The 19,350-nt window shown below is 38.7% G+C and overlaps 1 protein-coding gene across 1 annotated transcript in view; it reads right to left on the bottom strand.

Moving 5' to 3' along the window:
* Positions 1 to 12,014, bottom strand: part of LOC135473861 (ankyrin repeat and death domain-containing protein 1A-like) — a 66,504-nt gene extending 54,490 nt beyond the window's left edge. The window contains exon 1 of the mRNA XM_064753781.1: positions 11,917 to 12,014. Coding sequence (XP_064609851.1) covers positions 11,917 to 11,994 — 78 coding nt within the window. The 5' untranslated portion in view covers positions 11,995 to 12,014. The remainder of the gene's footprint in view (positions 1 to 11,916) is intronic.
* Between the last annotated feature and the right edge of the window lie 7,336 nt (positions 12,015 to 19,350).

Here is a 19,350-nt window from a genome sequence, read left to right as displayed (position 1 = left end):
AACCGTGAATTAATTATATTTGAAAAGTTATTCTGAAGCTTCAGAATAATTTTAGAAATTTTTTACAGCTGAGACTAAAAATGAGTATGTATACTGCTTAAATAAGACAACAATTATGCCTACCTGAACATTAAGGGTGCGGAAATCCTTGCAGTTCTTGTTCTCTTCCAGCTGGTGGTAGAATCCCTATTTGAGTACTCTACTGACTTGACGAAATCCCGCAAGGTAAATAAATATATGTACAAAGAAACAGCCGCCATTTTTGATATGGCAATACTTAAGAAATTTATGTAATTTGCTCAAGTTTTGTGTAGTGTTTTACTTAAGTCATTTTCGAGAAACACTCCATGATGGACTTAGGCAAAATACTACCAACTTCAGCAATTAAGAAGCTTAAGAAGCTTTGTGAAACCGGGCCCTGTATTATTATATAACACGGTGCAACACACTCTTTCATGGACTGCGAGTGGTAAACGAATGTCTGACTTGACGCAAAAATTCCCAAGTTTCGGATGTAACAAAGGTATAGAAATTACCTCTATGGCAACTGCACTGAAAATGTGTATGGATATTTACCCATTCAGTGCTTGTTATACTCGGCTAATATACATTTCTTTTAGTGAGAAAAGCTACCGGAGCACATTATACATAGATATCTCAGGGGAGACAATGGCGCCTTGCCTGGTATATTACAAACCTCTCATCATATAAAACTGGCGCTGAGCGAACTGAATGAATCCCATCATGCTATCAAGTGAACCAGAACGTCTTCACTTCCACAAAAGAGGCTTAAAGGTTACAAAAGGCACTGACTGTAAATTTGTCAGCTTCAACCCCCAAAGTATATATTTCCGAACATATCAGAAAATTAACCTAGCATGGCCTCATCTTTTAGTTGTTGCTACCAGAAGGGAAAGCATAGTAGTTTGCCCATTCGGTAATATCCAGGGAAAAGGGCAATGACCTTGGGCAAAAACTTTTCTGTTCCAGCCGAGTCAGACAAAATGCCGATATACATTAACTATAGGTGCAATAAACAGTACTGAAATGTATAGTGTTTCAACGACCTATAATATATCTATGGCAGTATTGCCCATTCAATTCTTGGCACTCTTCGAAAGCAAATCTTGGACCCAATTGCTCAAATTGCTCATGTTTAATCTCATTTGAGATCACTCGCCTTTCTACGTAATCCTACCGTCCCGGAAAAAGGCTCATTTATAGACGGGCGCCATCAGCGCAGTTTTTGGGGGATAATTGTTGAAAGAGGAGTATCAGATATTTAATAAGTATTTCCATATTCCTTGAGCCTAAATCTCTACCACTGGTACAAAAATCAAGCACCTAGCTGTATCTGAACTAATCAAAAACATCCAAAATAAAAATAAACTATTTACTCACGTAGGCCTATTAGCTAATGAATATTAAGTTATTCAACATGGAGGCGCCCTCGAAAGACAGCATGAAAAGAGAGTTCGAAGAAGTAATCGCGAATGTCAAGGCAAGCGGTGACGTTTATGTAGAGTTGAAAGGCAAAGTAAGTCACCACTCTTCGTGCGGCATGTGAAAAAAAAGATGCCATTGCAGTCTAATCGACTGGGTATGGGAAAAGTCTTGTATTTCAGCTTGTGCCATTGGTCATCCAGCGTCGAGAACACAGTGAGGAACCCACGAGAACTATTGTCGTATCCATTCGGAATTCTGTTGTGCCAAATGAAGTGCTAAGTGTGTAAATATATTTAAATTGCTATGATTCAGCTTGAGCACGGACGGAGAACCCCGAACGCCTGTAAACAGCGCACAGCGCAACAGTTCTATACGTCCGACTTCACGTGCAGTTGTTTACATAAGGCGAAAGTACACTGTTGACCATAAAGTTGGAATAAAATATTTTAGCCACAATCCCAGAAGTTTAATATTATTTTTCGCCTCAAAAATAATGTAAACCGACACGAATTGATGCATAATCTCTCTTTACTACGTGTACAAAAATGTTTTATTCTATGCTTATATGAGAATTACATAAGAAGCTCTGATGGTAGTGATAAAAAGCCCTGTGCCTGGTGCTTCTCCAGTGATCTTCATTCAGAGAGAGGTCAAATTACCTCGCGCGCAACGGAGTTCTCGGTTTCGCATGGAACAAAAAGTAGTGTAGCGGGGATTCCGGCTATGCCTCGTGCTACTCCAATGCCAATACGCCGGAGAGTGATTGCCCTCCATCAAGAAGGCTACAAACAGTCCGATGTTGCCGATTTTATAGGCATATTGCAAAGTACAGTCAGCAAAATCATCAGACGTCATCGAGACGTGGGTCATTTGCGGCCACGTCAAACTCCAGGACGACCACGACTGACTACGAGACGGGATGACCGCCGACTGCTCAATCTCTCTCGCACAAACCGGAAAATGTCTGCGAACCATCTTCGCCGTTTGTGGCGGAGGCATTACGGAATCAATGTTTCCCGAACAACGGTGAATCGCAGATTACTTCAGCATGGTTATCGAGCAAGACGTATGACCAAATGTCCCCGCCTAACCACCCAACATAGAGTCCAAAGGCTTTGCTGGGCTAGGGAGCACAGACAATTGCAGTTAGGGCATTGGCGACATGTGCTCTTCACGGATGAGAGTCGCTTCTTCCTGAAACCTGTGGACGGAAGGCAAAGGGTTCGTCGTTTGCGAGAAGATAACCTTCGAGATAACTGTGTGCAGGAAAACAATCAAGGGGGTGGCGGTTCAGTAATGGTTTGGGCCGGTATTCACTATGGTGAAAAAACGCCGTTTGTGGTGCCCGACGAAAACGTCAACGCCGTCGTGTACATTGATATCCTTGAAAACCATTGCCTTCCATACGCACGAAGGGTTTATGGAGACAATTTTCGTTTGCAAGACGACAACGCTACACCACACAGGGCCGCTGCAACACGAGAATTTCTTCGGGCACAAGGGGTGGAGCAGTTACCTTGGCCATCGTGTTCCCCTGATATGAACCCAATAGAACATGCCTGGGACAAGTTAGGGCGAGCCATCAACGCACGTGACAATATTGCTGAAAATCTGCAAGAACTGGCACAGGCTCTGATCAATGAGTGGAACGTTCTGCCCATTGAATTCATTAACAATCTGGTCGACAGCATGCAACGACGTCTTGACGCATTGATTCGTGTCAGGGGTGGTCATACGAGATATTAATGACTGTTTCTCTTACAAACTGTATTGTCTGTAACTTATAATACGAAGGGAACAAATACGTTTATGTTTGTGATATGGAGACATTGCAGTAAAGCCTTCAAACCTTTCGTCTTGAAATGCCAGTTTTTGTTTTTACGCCGTTCTACAGCCTATAATCGATCCATTAAAGATTACAATAGGCTGATATGTGTAGAAAAGACCAACATTTGGTGTTATGCTGATATCTACGCCATAATCAAGCATTCAATACCGCGTACAATTAGAATGACTCCGAATTCAGTCGTCGAATTAATTTATTCCAACTTTATGGTCAACAGTGTAGTAATCTCTGATCAGGTGACGTAATGCACGAGCCTCGCTTTCAACGTCGCTGTTGTAAAAAGCATGGCGCCAAAGTATAATAGAGATGTAATCTCTATATTTTACGTAAAATGGTTTAATCCACAAAGTACCAAGCAGGCGTTACAAAACTAAGACAAGGAAACAAAAACAAAGGGAAAAAACAGAAAAGGAAAAACAAAAACCAAGCCATAAAACCAGAACACAATCATATAAAAGTATTTGTTATTATTGCTTCGGAGTGGAAACTGAACGAGAAAACTGGCTGTATAACGATACTAAACCATGTCATTTAGGGTATCAGTGTGCGATCAACTTTTTCATGACTGAATCCATTGCCCAAAGATAAAACTGTGGAACGTGTTATTAGTTCTGACATTTGGATGTGCCATTATGCATTATCAGGCATATACAGGAAAAGGTTGTATAGTTTGACCATTCCAAACACTCGTTTACTGGGGTTACATAGGAGAAGTGTTTTCCAACCTGCTTTGAAAGGATTATGGAGAAGCTGTTAACCAACTTCACGGTATTGTTTATATTTATGTCAGCTGAGTTCTTCTTGCCCTGAATCACGTGGGTTTTATACCAGAAGAACACAGGCTGGAGGCCATGCTGGGATGATGACCTTGGCCTGGTTGTTTAAAACTGTTTTAACACTTAATTCCAGATTTAATCTTAAGCCAAGTTTTCAATTTTGTAGTTAGTCCCAAAATAAATTCGTGAGAGTATATTAAATATGAAGTAAATCTGCTACTCTCATACTTTGACTTTGGACAAGTGCATCAGCTGCTGAGCTTGGCTAAAGTCTTAAATATCAAATATGGCTTCAAAGCAGCATTGGCCAATCCGCAGTCTAACAACTGGGCCCAGGCCATTATGGATAGAACTAAATACTTGAGTAGCTTTCATATACTTTATTTGGTTTATCTGAAGTTTTAGATCACGGTCACCGTCTGTGATAAGTTATATTACCTTGTAACCTGCACACATTACTGAATTTCCCGTTGTTGTTAATGCGTTGGCTAAACACATACCTCTGTCAGTTCAGAGATCTGCCATATTCATTAGAATACGCAATACTGCAGTAATTTAGAGTGTTTGAACAAAACAAAGTCACTAGGAACCAACGCTTGTATACGCAGATTACGAACGCCAAAAACCGCTTTATCGGACTTATAAATTGACAGATCATACGGAATATAAAATGTACTCTAAAGTAAGTGGGATTATTGGGTCCAGAAATATTAAGCCAGCGACTGGTCTGGTTTGCTTTTACCATGGCTTATGGTCCACAGTATAAAGATATATCTTTCTCCACCATTAAAAGATCTAGCACAATGTTGGATTTTACGTGTTTGTGGGATACTAAATGGCGTTTTAATTGAACTGCTAAATTCATAGATCGGTATGACAGGTGTAAGTTAAATGTATTTAATGAATATGTTTGAATGCATGGCCAAGAGAACTTCAAGTTGTAGCATCATCTCATAGCAACATTGAAGAGCCACTCCACAATAGCCACAATAACACAAAAGTACCAGTTACCATCGTTCTCACTAGTAACGTTTTCCTTCTACCATCAAAATCAGTAACAGGAAAATAGGTCATGAGATATACTAATACTTCATCATAAATGATCAAATGCAGTTTACCATTTCGTCTACATGCAAATAGAATATTGACAAAGGGGATTATTAAAGCTTCAGTCATAACTGACGGCAAACTTGCACAGCAGGTGTTGCTTATGACTTGGTACAATTGATCAGTTAATGTAGTTACTGGCTTCTCACATGTAATGCAATTACTACCTTCTCCTATGTTCAGGCTAAGTCTGCCTCGCACACACTGGGTATTACTTTTGGATATCTAATTCCTTTATTTCCCATGAATTAGGACCTAAACACTCTATCCGGTTGTTTACATCTAGGTCTGTGAATTTAACTATACCACTAATGGAGCTTTATTTCGGGATGATCAGTTGCGCTTGTGTCACTGCAAAGCTATTATCACCGTGTATTGTGTGAATCTACGAGAAGCACCAGGGGATCAATACATTAGGGTCCTGCGCTAAATCTACACAGCCCGAAATAGATTGGTTTCTTTTAGCTAGAACGGTGAAAATTGTGTTTTATTGTACCCATTGTCATGGTCAGTACAACTTCCTTAGAGTAAGTGAAGCAAAGTTACCAAAGATCGAATATTATAAGGTTTTATACTTGCCACCAACGTATGACTGTATAATTGGTTTTTGAAATGATTTCCTTTATCGATATCCCGAAGTAGATTAAGCAGTGAGGTAGGACACAGTTCATTCAGTTTAGTTACTAATTTATTTGTTTCTTTGTGTTTTTGTCGATTTCATAGTATCATAATGTGCCTCCCTGTTTGAAATCATAGCCATAATGTTTATGCTGAGCGATAGTGAAAGTATATTGGGCATGGTTTCGGGTACATTCCTTGCAAAGCAAAACTCAAGGTTTTGCAGAAAGCTAACAAGGTCTAACAAGTATTACAAAGTGCTGTCAATATTGCAAAGGTAGTCTACGTAAGGTCAGGTAAATGGGGTTACTTTCAACAAATGCATCCACACAAAAACAAAATTAATGTTTTTAACAGTCAGAGTTCTGTTTTCAATAACATTGGGCATTAAATAGGAACAAGTGTAATTGGATGCAGATCATGATCACAACACCATTTAAACATGTAGTCAAAAATATAGACGTTTTAAAACCGAAATTGCCTTTCAAAGCACCATTTATGGTTAGTTTTATTAAAGGCCTACACGCTGATCAACAATTTTTGATATAAACTATCCTCTCGTTGGAAAGGAATACTGTATAAACTCTGACGAAAACTCTCTTTCATACAAACTGCAGTATTATTTTCCGTTTCTTTAACCACAATATTTCTTGAATGTGTATCATGCTCACGATCCAAACCCGTGACCAAACTATAAAAGCATGTTAAAGTTACTGATGGCATTGGATATATATCAACATTCATCCAAGAGAATAACATTGCATAAAATACGATTCTTGGTTCCTTTTACTAATTGACAAATGGCTTAATAAACTCAAGCCCCATTAGGCATTGGTGAATCATCACTTAAACTCGCCTTCTCACATCTTGTATTTCTCAGGGGCAGGTGGCTCGCCATTTCCTACCATTTAATGCCAGATACGATTTAAAACCTCTAAAATCCTTATTCCCCCAGGTGTGGGAAGTCCATTTGTAAACGTGTCGACACAGATACCAACGCTGAAAGCGGTAGCTAGTAATGTACCTCTCATTTTCACATAATCACGTTCTCAGAAATATATTCGTTTTACCGTGAAAGTGGAAACTACTTAGGGAGAAGCTGATTTTGGACAATTGCCATCTTCTTTGGTTGAATGACCTTACATTATACAAATGAGCCATTAAATGGTAGTACAGACAAAATACCGTTTTCCAAACCACAGTAATTCCACAATGTATGATAAATAACTCACTCTTTTCGGTCGATGGTCCACGCTTAAATCCAGACTGTAGTACTTTCTTCTATAGTTTATTCAAAGATATAATTTAAATATGCTACATAATAGGTTGTCCAGGTCAATGCCATAGGAAACAAATTTATTGTAAGATTGAAGACTATATGGTGTCTTGAAACCATATATCCCGTTCACTGTTTTTATTGATTCATGTTTTACACTTACTCCTTATTTTACTTTAATATATTTCACTTGTTTGGCGGCGTTAAAGTTTTGGGCTAGAATAAACAGCCGAGGTGTCAACACCTAGACAGGTGTCTGAAAAGCCTACAGACCTACAAACAACACCTAGAATCGAACCCGGGACTTCCCTACCCTTCAAAACCATGTCAGAAATTCAAGTGGTCTTCAAAGGATTTTAGGCAACGGAAACGACGACAGAAGTGTCCACATATTGTCGCCGAGCAGCCACAGGCATTGAGAGCTAAGAAAAGAAAAAAATAATCCCTTTTTGTGAATATATATCGTATTCTATAATGGTGATGGGTGATTGGGAAGGGAAGCGGAGAAGTTAAGCCTTGATTGATTTCCATGGTGCAGTGGTCCACTCTCGGTAGGACGAGAGCCCCATGACTCATTGCAATCAATCTCCTTGCCATCTAAATCCAGCCAACGTGTTTCTAATAATGAGAACAAGTTACATCTGCCTGGACTTCAGTTTGTTTAGGCAGAGCTGCAAACTGTTTCATAAGAAATACGGTTCCCAATATAAGCATAAATGTACATAATGTCACGAAACGGATTTCGATGCGTAGCTAGATGTTTCTCCAATAAACAGATGTACAACGTATCTACACCTCGACATTGTACCTAGTGTTAAAACGTTGGCTAACTGCGTATTTGACCAATGAGATCGTGCGTTCGAATCCAGCTTTCGCTACTTCGACTGCGGCTTTAAGTCAAAAAGCATGTCAAGTAGGGTGGTTTTCTCCTCCCATAAATCTAAAAACCGCCATCATATAAATGGAAACTCCTTGAACACAGCTTTAAGCACCAGTCAATCAAGTCAATGGACTCATATGCCGTTTATTCCTGTCTTTACTGAAGGCTGGAAATGCTACAACAGTCTACTTTATGAATTTTTCTTCTAGGATTTTGTTTACAATCCACAAGGTAACCGTTGTGTATGTATATCTATCCATCGAAGAATACAGGCATTTATGTACATGCAGTAAAATGGTACACCCAACAAGAATCTCAGATGCACATCCAATCAGTTCTGGTTTCCCTGACTCAGGAAAAGACAGTCGATATTCTTACACTATCTCAATCTATACTCCCCATGACCACTCAACAATATTCAACATTGACTGCTTACAGCTCTTGTTATATGAGGTTGTATTTTTTCACTCTTATGCCCTTCTAGATATATTAAGCAAATGTTCCATATGCCAAGGCTTCCAAATACCATGTGTGAGGTATATAACCTAGCCCTGGTTACAGGTGTGGCCGTGTTCAATCCATAAGCTGTGAACACCGAGAGGTCCCGGGAGATGAGCTCATGACCATGTTTTGTCTTTGGATGGCCAGAGCTAATTAAACTCGTTAACACCAACCTGTAGTCGGGTCAGTACGTTAATTCCATTAGCACTGTCCACTCTGTCTATTGGAAGAGGCAAATCTACGAGGCAGAAGGATCTACGATTTGAATCGGCCGCCTTCAGGCTGAATATAGTTCTGATACTTTCTTTCACGTGTAAGATTGGTGTGCGATGTTGTTTGAAAGCAGTTTTGCTTTCTAACAATGTTTACGAGAGTTTCAAATAGATTTGTTCTTAATCGGAGATAAACATAGCACATAGCGGAGATTTCCATGTTGTTTTTCCACATTATTATATGGCTTTATGTTATATGTAATGGCCTGTCAGCCCTCATAAACGTTAGAAAAGTTTGAATCCAGACTTAATCTCGGTAAGTGTAAAGGAATCCAGCTTTTTTCTGTTACTGAGGGAAATAAGTCCCTAAGGAATTTAAGAGTTATCAGTTGCTACATCTGTTGAGTGGCAACTCTCTAATATAGAGATATGGCCGTTTTGAGGATACATGTATAAGTCTACAATTCGTGGTGGAGAGGTCAAGACGGTTGTCTTTTGTCGTTCGCGTTATTAATATGTTGTCTATCTACACATACGCACACAGAATTGAACATCTTGAGTGAGGAGATATTCAAGTCATTGTCAGCATCCTTATATAAATATATGCGCCAATTTTGAATCACGTAGCCACTTGCAACAGAAAACTAGCTTCGATGCCACTAGGCTCTAAAGATATTGTCTCTACACTGTATGTAACCTTCAAACATGATATGGTCTCTTTGCTCTCTGTCCCTATTCACCAAACTGAGAGAACACTATAAAGTTGGTCTCTAGGTACTCTGTCTTTTGTCGTCAATCTGTGAGACATTGTTTAAGCCAGTGTTCTCTCTCCCTAATTATCAATCTGTGAGAACACTGTAAACCCTATGTGCGTTCTCTGCCCTTAATTATCAATCTGTGAGAACATTGTGAAACCTATGTATGTTGTCTGTCTCTAGTCATCAATCTGTGAGAACATTGTAAACCCTATGTAAGTTCCGTATCCCTAATTACCAATCTGTGAGAACATTGTAAACCCTATCTACGGTCTCTTTCCCTAGTCATCAACATGTGAGAACATTGTAAACACTATGTACGTTCTCTGTCCCTAATTACCAATCTGTGAGAACATTGTAAACCCTGTGCACGTAATCTGTCCCTAGTCATCAATCTGCGAGAACATTGTAAACCCTATGTACGCCCTCAGTCCCTAATTATCAATCTGTGAGAACACTGTAAACTCTATGTACGTTATCTGTCCCTAGTCACCAATCTGCGAGAACATCGTAAACACTATGTATGTTCTCTGTCCCTAATCATCAACATGTGAGAATATTGTAAACCCTATGTACGTTCTCTGTCCCTTGTCAACAATCTGTGAGAACATTGTACACCCTATGTACGTTCTCTGTTTCTAGTCATCAATCTGTGAGAACATTGTAAACACTATGTACGTTCTCTGTCCCTAATTATCAATCTGTGAGAACATTATAAACCCTGTGCACGTAATCTGTCCCTAGTCATCAATCTGCGAGAACATTGTAAACCCTATGTACGCCCTCAGTCCCTAATTATCAATCTGTGAGAACACTGTAAACTCTATGTACGTTATCTGTCCCTAGTCACCAATCTGCGTGAACATCGTAAACACTATGTACGTTCTCTGTCCCTAGTCATCAGCATGTGAGAATATTGTAAACCCTATGTACGTTCTCTGTCCCTTGTCATCAATCTGTGAGAACATTGTACACCCTATGTACGTTCTCTGTTTCTAGTCATCAATCTGCGAGAACACTGTAAAACCTGTGTACGTTCTTTCTCCCTAGTCATCAAACTGTGAGAACATTGTAAAGTCCCTGTGTTCTATTTCCCTAATTATCAACTTGTGAGAACATTGTAAAGTCTGTAGATTCTCCATCCCAAGTTATCAAGCGGTGAGATTATTGTAAAGCTCATGTACGTCCTCTGTCCGCCTATCAGCTAATCGCCAAGCTGTAAGAGCATAGTGAAGCCTCTATACCATCTCTCGTCCTAATCATATAGCTGTAAGAACATTGTCTCTGCGATGTATCTTCACTGTTCTGGTTTAACAACATGCGCTAACATGTCCACTGATATATTAAATTATTTCCTTAAGTGTTTTGGTGCTTGGTGACGTGCGCAAAGCAAAACGAAAGTGTAACTAAATAGCAGGTGGTTGCTGTTTCCAAAGTGACGTGAGCCAAAGGAACATCATGTAATTTCGTTCCAGGATTAGTGCGTCCCTGGTAAAGCATCTAGGATTGTACGCGGCTTGTTGTGGTATATCGACAGTAAATCGATTCTACACATGATGTGAGGTCAAAGAACAAGCAGATGCGCACCGCCAACCATATGTATATTGATTAGCTCACAGCATGCTCATGGGAACAGTTGGGTTAATGGAGGGGTTTTTTTCTTCAGCTATTTACAACCAGTCCAAAAAGATAACGACTTGGAACTTTTACGGTTGAACAAGTCTGATGGAGGTCTGGTATGCCCTTCAACACAAGTATACAGAGTTCAGAATGAATACAAAAGTAGTTAATATTGATACAATTTACAAACATCCGCAATCCATCAGCAATAATAGCCCATGTGGGAGTCAAAGAAATATAGGTCAGCGCGCCATAGAAAGCTGTGAATGAGTGCTTGGGGTTTAACGTCGTACTTAACAATTTTTCAGTCATATGACGATGAACAGAAAGCTGTGAGAGTAAGGGATGCTACTGGTTGTTGTTTCCGGTTTATGTATCATTTTGTATGCCAGTTGCTACATTGCTTTAGCAACAGATGTGATTTGAATGAAAATCGTGTAATTATGTCTATTCAAAACCAATTGTAAGATTATTTTGCCAAAATAACATCCAAACTATAAAGGAAAGCTGTGTATACATACTGAACATACAACTCGATTACAAATCATATAATAAAACCAATATGCACACTGGTTTTGCGAACTAAATATTGCGTTGCATTGTAAGCTAAACACATTGTAACACATTTGATATCAAATCCAAAAGCCAAATGAAAATCTATTAAATGTGGTGTTGTCGATTTCAGTATTGAAAATCGTTTTCAATTGACATTATCAATGAACAGACTATGATTGAAAATACGTTTTCGGAGTCAGTGAAATTCTTGACAGTTCTTCAGGACGGTTTGAGTTCGTGAGCATGATACCTTGCACGGACTGGTAGGTATGAAGTGAATGCCTAGTGTACAGGTGGCGCGTGCATACAATAAAAATGACTTACTCCAAATTCTATTGATGGGCCTGGCGAGAGGGGAGGATCCGGCGTGAGCTGGTACTGTATGTATCTTCCCCTGGACATGATGGCACCGCCTGGCTTCTTGGCCGATTCAATCGCTCCAAGATAAATATCACTCTACTGCAACACTACCGCCCATCGGCGGCCAGCAACCGCATAGATAGTGATTAATTCTTTAATGCGCTTCCAGAAACCGTAATGGTGGTCCTGTCAAATCCCCGCCGCTCCCATTCCTCTTGGGCCTTATAGCTCGGAGGAGTCGATCTGAGAAACAACAAGGCTTAGTGCAGGATCCTACTCTATTAGAACCACACTCCCCTGACAAATGCTACACGTCATAACAGAGAGCGCGGGTCAATACTAAACATAGAATGGGTTTCCTCAGAAATAAGCATTGTGACTCAAATGTGTGATGTGCTGAATACTTGAAGCACAAAACTAATTCACGCACAGCGTGGAGTGAAAGGGAAAGTGCGTAACCCTGGACAACTCTGTGGAATCCCTGGGGTGAGAACAGAGGTCCATATGTTGTTGTTCTTGATATCAGCCTATATGTTAGTGACCGTGACATTTTAACCACTGGGTCCATTGGAATTCATTCACCACTGTAATTATCACCATGATAAAATAGCATGAGCCGTTATATGATATCAAGCCATTAGTCGTTATAATTTTACTTTTTGTGTTGAATTAGCGCCATCATTGGGTTGTTTGCATCGAAATTGGCCCGTTACGTCATTGCAAAATCGTGTTATATGCTACAAGTTTGCTGCCTGGAGTTTAAAAAAATGTAACAAGTAGGCTACAGTGGCCTGTGAACAAGCAGTCTCATTTCAACCAGATGAAAGGTAAAGGGCCTTCATTAACCTAACTTGCAGGTGTAAAAATCAATTCATTTTCTCAGTGGGCATAGCAGAAGGTTTTTTGTCTATTCCTTTCAAATTACGTTTAGCGCCTGGAAATCATTAATGAAGAAGAAAACATAAAAATGATGCCAAAATCATACGAAAGAGCGTCAAAACTTATTTGTAAATGTGATCTTTAGTATTTTTAAAATTTTTCTTTCAAGAGAAAAGGGTATTTGAAAATATTTTTGTATGGTGGGTATTTGGTCCAACTTTTGGTATTATTGTTGTTGCATAATAATGTTCTAAATAAGGATATATTTAACCTAAATTATGATAATATTTATGAACATATTGAAAATATAAATATAATCCAAACTGAGGTCTAATACATTTGTTACCTGAAAAGAACAAATTCTAGTGCAAAAATATTTATTAAACCTGTGTTACATCCTCATTTTTGACATTATTAAACAAAGACTATAATTACCAAAAGGTGGTCCCAAATACCCACCATACAAAAATTATTTCCAAGTTTCTTTTTCTCCTTCACGAAAAATCGGAAAAATATTGAAGACCACATTTAGGAATAACTTTTCACACTCTTTCATATGAACTGTATGTCATGTTTATGTTTTGTCCACCTTTAAGTTTTACAAGGAAGACCCTTGCACACATGTAGGCCTACCTGTTATAACGGTTGCCAATACCGTTAGCTTTTTTCGCACATATATGTCACAAAATATCTACTTAAAATATATTGTTGACTGTATTGTATTTTATAACATCTTTAAAAAGAACCACATCGTTTTGGGTTTAACTGAAATTGAGAGCCTTCTGGGAAATGGGATGAAATTATATGTTCACGTGTCATATTACGAATACGCCATTCATTTTGTCAGATGGTATTCCTAATATGATTAAAAAAAACTATATCATTGTAAACAATTTTACCTTGATTGTCAATGGGACAACAAAAAATGATCTAGACCCACATGTGGCATTGTACACGATTTGAACACCGAGTAACTTATATACTAACATTGTACACGATTTGAATACTGATTTCACTCATTTGCCTAGAGCATTCCTTGCGTCTTTTCTGCAATATAAGTCATCAAGAAAAATTGAAAAAAACGCTATTCTGGGACGATAAAGGCCAGACAAAGGAACTACTGTAACAATATGGACAATTTTGTGTAGGCTATTTAGGCATCGAAACAAATAAACACCAGCCTACAACCATAATGAATGTTCCGGCTCAATGATCGCTAGACCAATTTCTAAAACAACAAATGCACGTACTTTGTTACACAAGATTTAACAGGTGAGGGCCTACTTATTACGTATTTCAGTCCAAGAAACACGAAAATTTCATTTCATCCACTTAGCTTTTTTTTTTGCTGTTCATATCTGCTTTTATATATGAGAAATCATAAATGTTTCTTCACTTTCATAACAGAAAAAAAATCTGTGTCATTTAAGTAATCCTTCAGAATAATGCAGTATTTCTTTGAAACCGTCTGAGAGGAAATAAAAAAGGGTTTTACATGTAGGTTTGACTCTTATAATTGTTTGTTTGTCGGTAAATTCTTAACGTCTAGATTTTCTTTTGAACTTTCGGTCATTAGACGTAATTGAAGGAAGAATATTAAATGGACTTTGAACATTATGAGTGAATTGGCTTAGGGACTTTCTCTAACAAGTTGGATCATTGGAAACAGAAGACTTGAACACCTAAAAGTTCAATGTCAGACAGACCTTTGCACTCTGGTTCATGAGCTAGTTACATATTACCATCTTTAGATTCTTTGACTGATAAATACAAAGCGTAAATATTTCTTCCTGTAGGCCTGCCAAGTTCTAAGTCGTCTGCATTTAGTACAAATCGTACAGATGATATATCGTGCATGGTGTTGCCAAATTTCTCTGGCGGGGATAAAATAAAAAGAGGAAAACCCGAGTTTCATATTTTAGCATTCTAATTTAAATGTTGGCCCAAACGTATGTTTAAAAAATTGCTAAATATATTTTACAGCCTCCTATCAGATCAATAAAAGCGTACATTTCTAGACGTTCCTTTTTACAATTTTATCCTTATTTTGCTGGCTTCCTATCAATCACAATCCAGCAAATTAGACAACATGTCGACCCTTAGTTCTGTTAAACTACTCTACCTGCATTAGTGCAGGTCTTGTTGTACATAATATCAATCTTTGGCAAATAAATGTAAAAAGCAAAAAAAAAAAAAAAAAAACTCCTAGTAATGTTTGACTCATGGCTGTACTCAGAGAGCATATAGAGTAAAATAGCCTTATACAGTATATCAATGAGTAGACGAATCAAGCAATTTTTAATTCTTTAGCATTATGATGTAAATGTACATGTGATAGCACCAAAGTCAGGGATTGAACTGCAAACCTTAAGCTAAATCAAGTTTGGGTATTAGCTAAGAGCCAGGTGTTGTAGTTATAATGGAACTGAGGGCATCTGGAAGATAGGTTTACATACTTACGAGTACGAAGCCCTAATTTGCCCACAGCATAGGTTTACGCTAGATTATTTGCACAGGGTCAGGATGTAATTTTACTAAATTAGCATGAATGTTTTAAATCCAATTAGCCCAGAAGCAGGAATGTAATGGAATCAAAGTATACCACCAAAAGGCACGGTATATGGGTCCCTTTTTATCGTTTCAATCGTTAAATGAAAAGACGTCACTAGACCGATTATGTATGTACATCGGTAAAGTACACCAAAACACACCTGTTTGATTTTTGTTACATAACCAATACATCGCAATTCAAAGTAAACAAAATTGCTCAAACTGAGAAAATCGAAAGCGCCGTCGTGTTATAAATTTTAACCTATCAGGCGCGAGTTATTTCTGACACTACACGGACAATGTTTTGCCTTTTAGCCATATGAGCGTTAGGTACATGTACGTGTACGAATGGCTCAACATGATGTTTTAGATTCCTCTAACATGACGTAAACCATGGACTGATAAGAATTCCAGATTAAAAGTACATTTATACAGTTGTCAAACACTTCATAACAAAATTGCTCTGGACGTTTAAGTTTGTTTCCATTCCTCTTCCAAAATAACTAAAGTCATATCATCTGTTATCTTTTCTTTTAAAACCTTGTCTGAATCTTTGAAGTATGGTTAATTTACAAACACAGAAATAAGTACGATGATCTTGCATACTTTCAGTGATCTGCCATTTGTACAGACACATTTCCAATCTAAAGCGTGTTATTCAGGTACAGTGTACCCAGTCTGATCATCATTCCTGTCAATCATCTTATTTCATGTTGTACACGTTATTGAAGAACTAAGGAAACTTTAAAAAAAAACACACTTGGTCGAATATTTATTTGCTTTGAAAAAAAAGCGTCCCGTCTAAACACATCAAAATTTCATAAGTTCCTACCCACAGAGTAGGGGCACTCCAGCTTCTGCAAAAACCTGCCACAGTCGTATACGTTAAAACTTGTTTCCCATTCATCATGTTAATCGGTATTTGTTAAATACTAACCCTGATTTATGGAACTAGCATAAAACCGTCTTGATTCTATTATTTGGATGTTACGGTTCAACACAATGTCGGTGGCTCGAGCTCTAAATGATGACCGTCCAAGACATCTGGATTTAGTGCATGTCGTTTTGCATGAGCTCTGTTCACAGATGCAACTTGGGTTGCAAAAAGACAGAAAAAACAGCAGTTCCCTTACACAGCCAGCACTTTTATTTCATCTTCAAACTTTGCAAGGTAAAAAGATGCTTTCGCGATGAGAGCTTCTTTAAGTAAAGCTGATCGCTGCTAAAGGAAACCCATTAAATCGAAGGGATGCTTAAAAGCTTTACCTAACCAAGCGGACGTAAGCAAGCCCCTGAGCTACATAAGAATGTTAAGTGAGAAGAGTTGAACACAGAGAGACCTAGGCTATACCTGATTACCGGCAGTCTTCCTTGGGAAATCAAAACGGAAGGCTATTGTTTGTTTTCTGTGCCGGGAGGATATATACACAACTCCACTCCAAGAATGCTACAGGACTGGCGGGGAAGAAAATTCAGAGCTAGGTGAAAACGAAAGGATTAGAATGTCACATCTTCTTATGAGCTGTACTTATACTTGATGTATCTTCGTATATACTTTGACGAGGCAATTGCAACTGAGATCATTTGTACATTATGTATGTTACGCAGCCTTCGTGGAATTAACCTGATTTTGATCACTAATCGCCATCATCTTGTCCATGCAAAAACTTCACTAACCATTTTCCACATTACTGTTTCTGCACAAGCGCGTCTATCAGTATAAATCATTGATGTGAACGCATTTTGGCCATTCAAATCCCTCTTTTGACTGAATTTACAAAATCTCATTTAACGATATCCACCAAGCGATAAACGTTGTGGGCAGTAGTTCATCTATTCTGCATCATGTATATGTTTTGAACTTCAGGCTAACCAACATATTCTAAAACAACTGGACGTAATGAGAACAAAACCGCAAAACATGGGAGAAAAGGACCCACCACAATCCCATGCACCCGAGAGGAACTACGCCATTGTGCCAGCTAGCTGCCGGCTAATCGTAATTTTGTCCACACACCCAGAATACAAAAACTTTAGAGAACGACTATGCACTGTTCGGACATTGGTTGATAGTTATAAGTTAATGTAGAATATATGTTGGGGGCCTCCGTGGCTCAGTCGGTTAAAGCGTTAGCGCAGCGTAATGACCCAGGAGTCTCTCACCAATGCGGTCGCTGTGAGTTCAAGTCCAGCTCATGCTGGCTTCCTCTCCGGCCGTACGTGAGAAGGTCTGTCAGCAACCTGCGGATGGTCGTGGGTTTCCCCCGGGCGCTGCCCGGTTTCCACCCACAATAATGCTGGCCGCCGTCGTATAAGTGAAAAAAAAAAAGAATATATGTTGAGCTCGTGATGACAGAAGCCTCAGAAATGACAGCAGGAGTTCGGTATGTCCCATGTGATTTCATGTAAAGATTGCTACCATAAATATCCCCGAGTTCTACTGGATCCAGAGTTTAAAGATTTAACTGTATCTCCAGACGTTTTGATTTTTGTGATGACTGCCAAGTGTATGGATAGGGGAAATAAGGCAGCGCCTTGAAAACCCATCGGACCGTAGCGGAAATCGGATTCGAACATGCTGAGGCCATGCACAACGATCAAGGGCTAGTGGGTTTGCAGCGAAGCAAATGAAAGTGTGTTAAATCAGCAATTAAGGACCACGTTGACTACGATCAACTATATGACGGAAACGAGGAAAATAATCGCACCTAACATGCTATACATATTGTGCAGCTGTCCTGCCATGGAACAGGCCGGTTGAAGGTAATCCCTGGTCAAAGGAGCTTTCTTTCGTCGTGCAAAACATAACCAAAACTATTTGATCTATTCTAAACTCACAAACGTTAACTTTATTTCACAGCAATGTAAAAAATATCACTAGGCTTAATCATCAATCCCATCAAATTACACCTGAACGGCAATGTATATTTTAAAATGCATAATCTACGGACTTCAAATATCACAATAAATTCGTTTTGGTGGTTGTAGTTTTTCTTGTACAATGCGTAGGACGAGGTAGTGAATCGAAGATAAATACACACTGACAAATACTAACGTGTTCGTATTGACCTGTATAAGCTATACATTGTACCCTGTTACATCTATTGTCGTATTCAAAATCTCAAAAAGGCACGGTATATGGGTCCCTTTTTATCGACTCAAAATCAATTCATTCATTTACTGATATCGATAATTCATTTCTCAACATCAACTATTTGTTTACGGATTCCAATAACCCATTTGGCACGGACAATTTACACTGATATTACAATGTCTACGGAAATACTATATTTTCAGTAAAATATATAATTTATCGACACATGTTTATTAATACTGAAACGTCTATAACTCAACAATAATATAGCTCATCAGTTCTGCTGAGCTTTCCTTTCACCTTAGCGTATTTTCCATCCTCTTACTAACCCTTCAGATTCCACTCTTCTGTTCAGGCCCCATTTTTATCCAACATCTTAGAACTTAACTAAAAATATTAACAAAACTACAATTAAAATGTTTTGCTCAAGGAAGATTTGCAGACTGATTTCTTACCTCAGAACAATGTACCAGACACAATTTGTGTCCTTCCCTATTCTAATGTTTGGCTTTCTAAGCACTTGCAACTTATGACTACCTTGTTTGAATACATAGGAACCCAGGTCTTCCTCAGAAGTTACGTGGTGTTGAAACTTTGATATTGTTAAATATGGTAGCCAGTGGCAAAAATTCCCCTACTTACACATGGGCATGAATATAAATACATACCAATATTGACACGTTTTTGATATGGCAGTTGAGATCGTGTCAGATATATACTCCACCCCTATTCTATAATATTAAGAGAATATCTTATAGGATATATACCACACATGTGAAGTCCAGGCAAAGACCCAGAGCTCTGACAGTGATAAGCACTATGTAATATGCCAAGAAGATTTGCACAAGTTTTGCGTACGGTATGACTTTAACCTC

The sequence above is a fragment of the Liolophura sinensis genome, chromosome 8 (genome assembly GCF_032854445.1).
Source record: "Liolophura sinensis isolate JHLJ2023 chromosome 8, CUHK_Ljap_v2, whole genome shotgun sequence".
NCBI lineage: Eukaryota > Metazoa > Mollusca > Polyplacophora > Chitonida > Chitonidae > Liolophura > Liolophura sinensis.
This window is presented reverse-complemented; position numbering and strand designations above follow the sequence as displayed.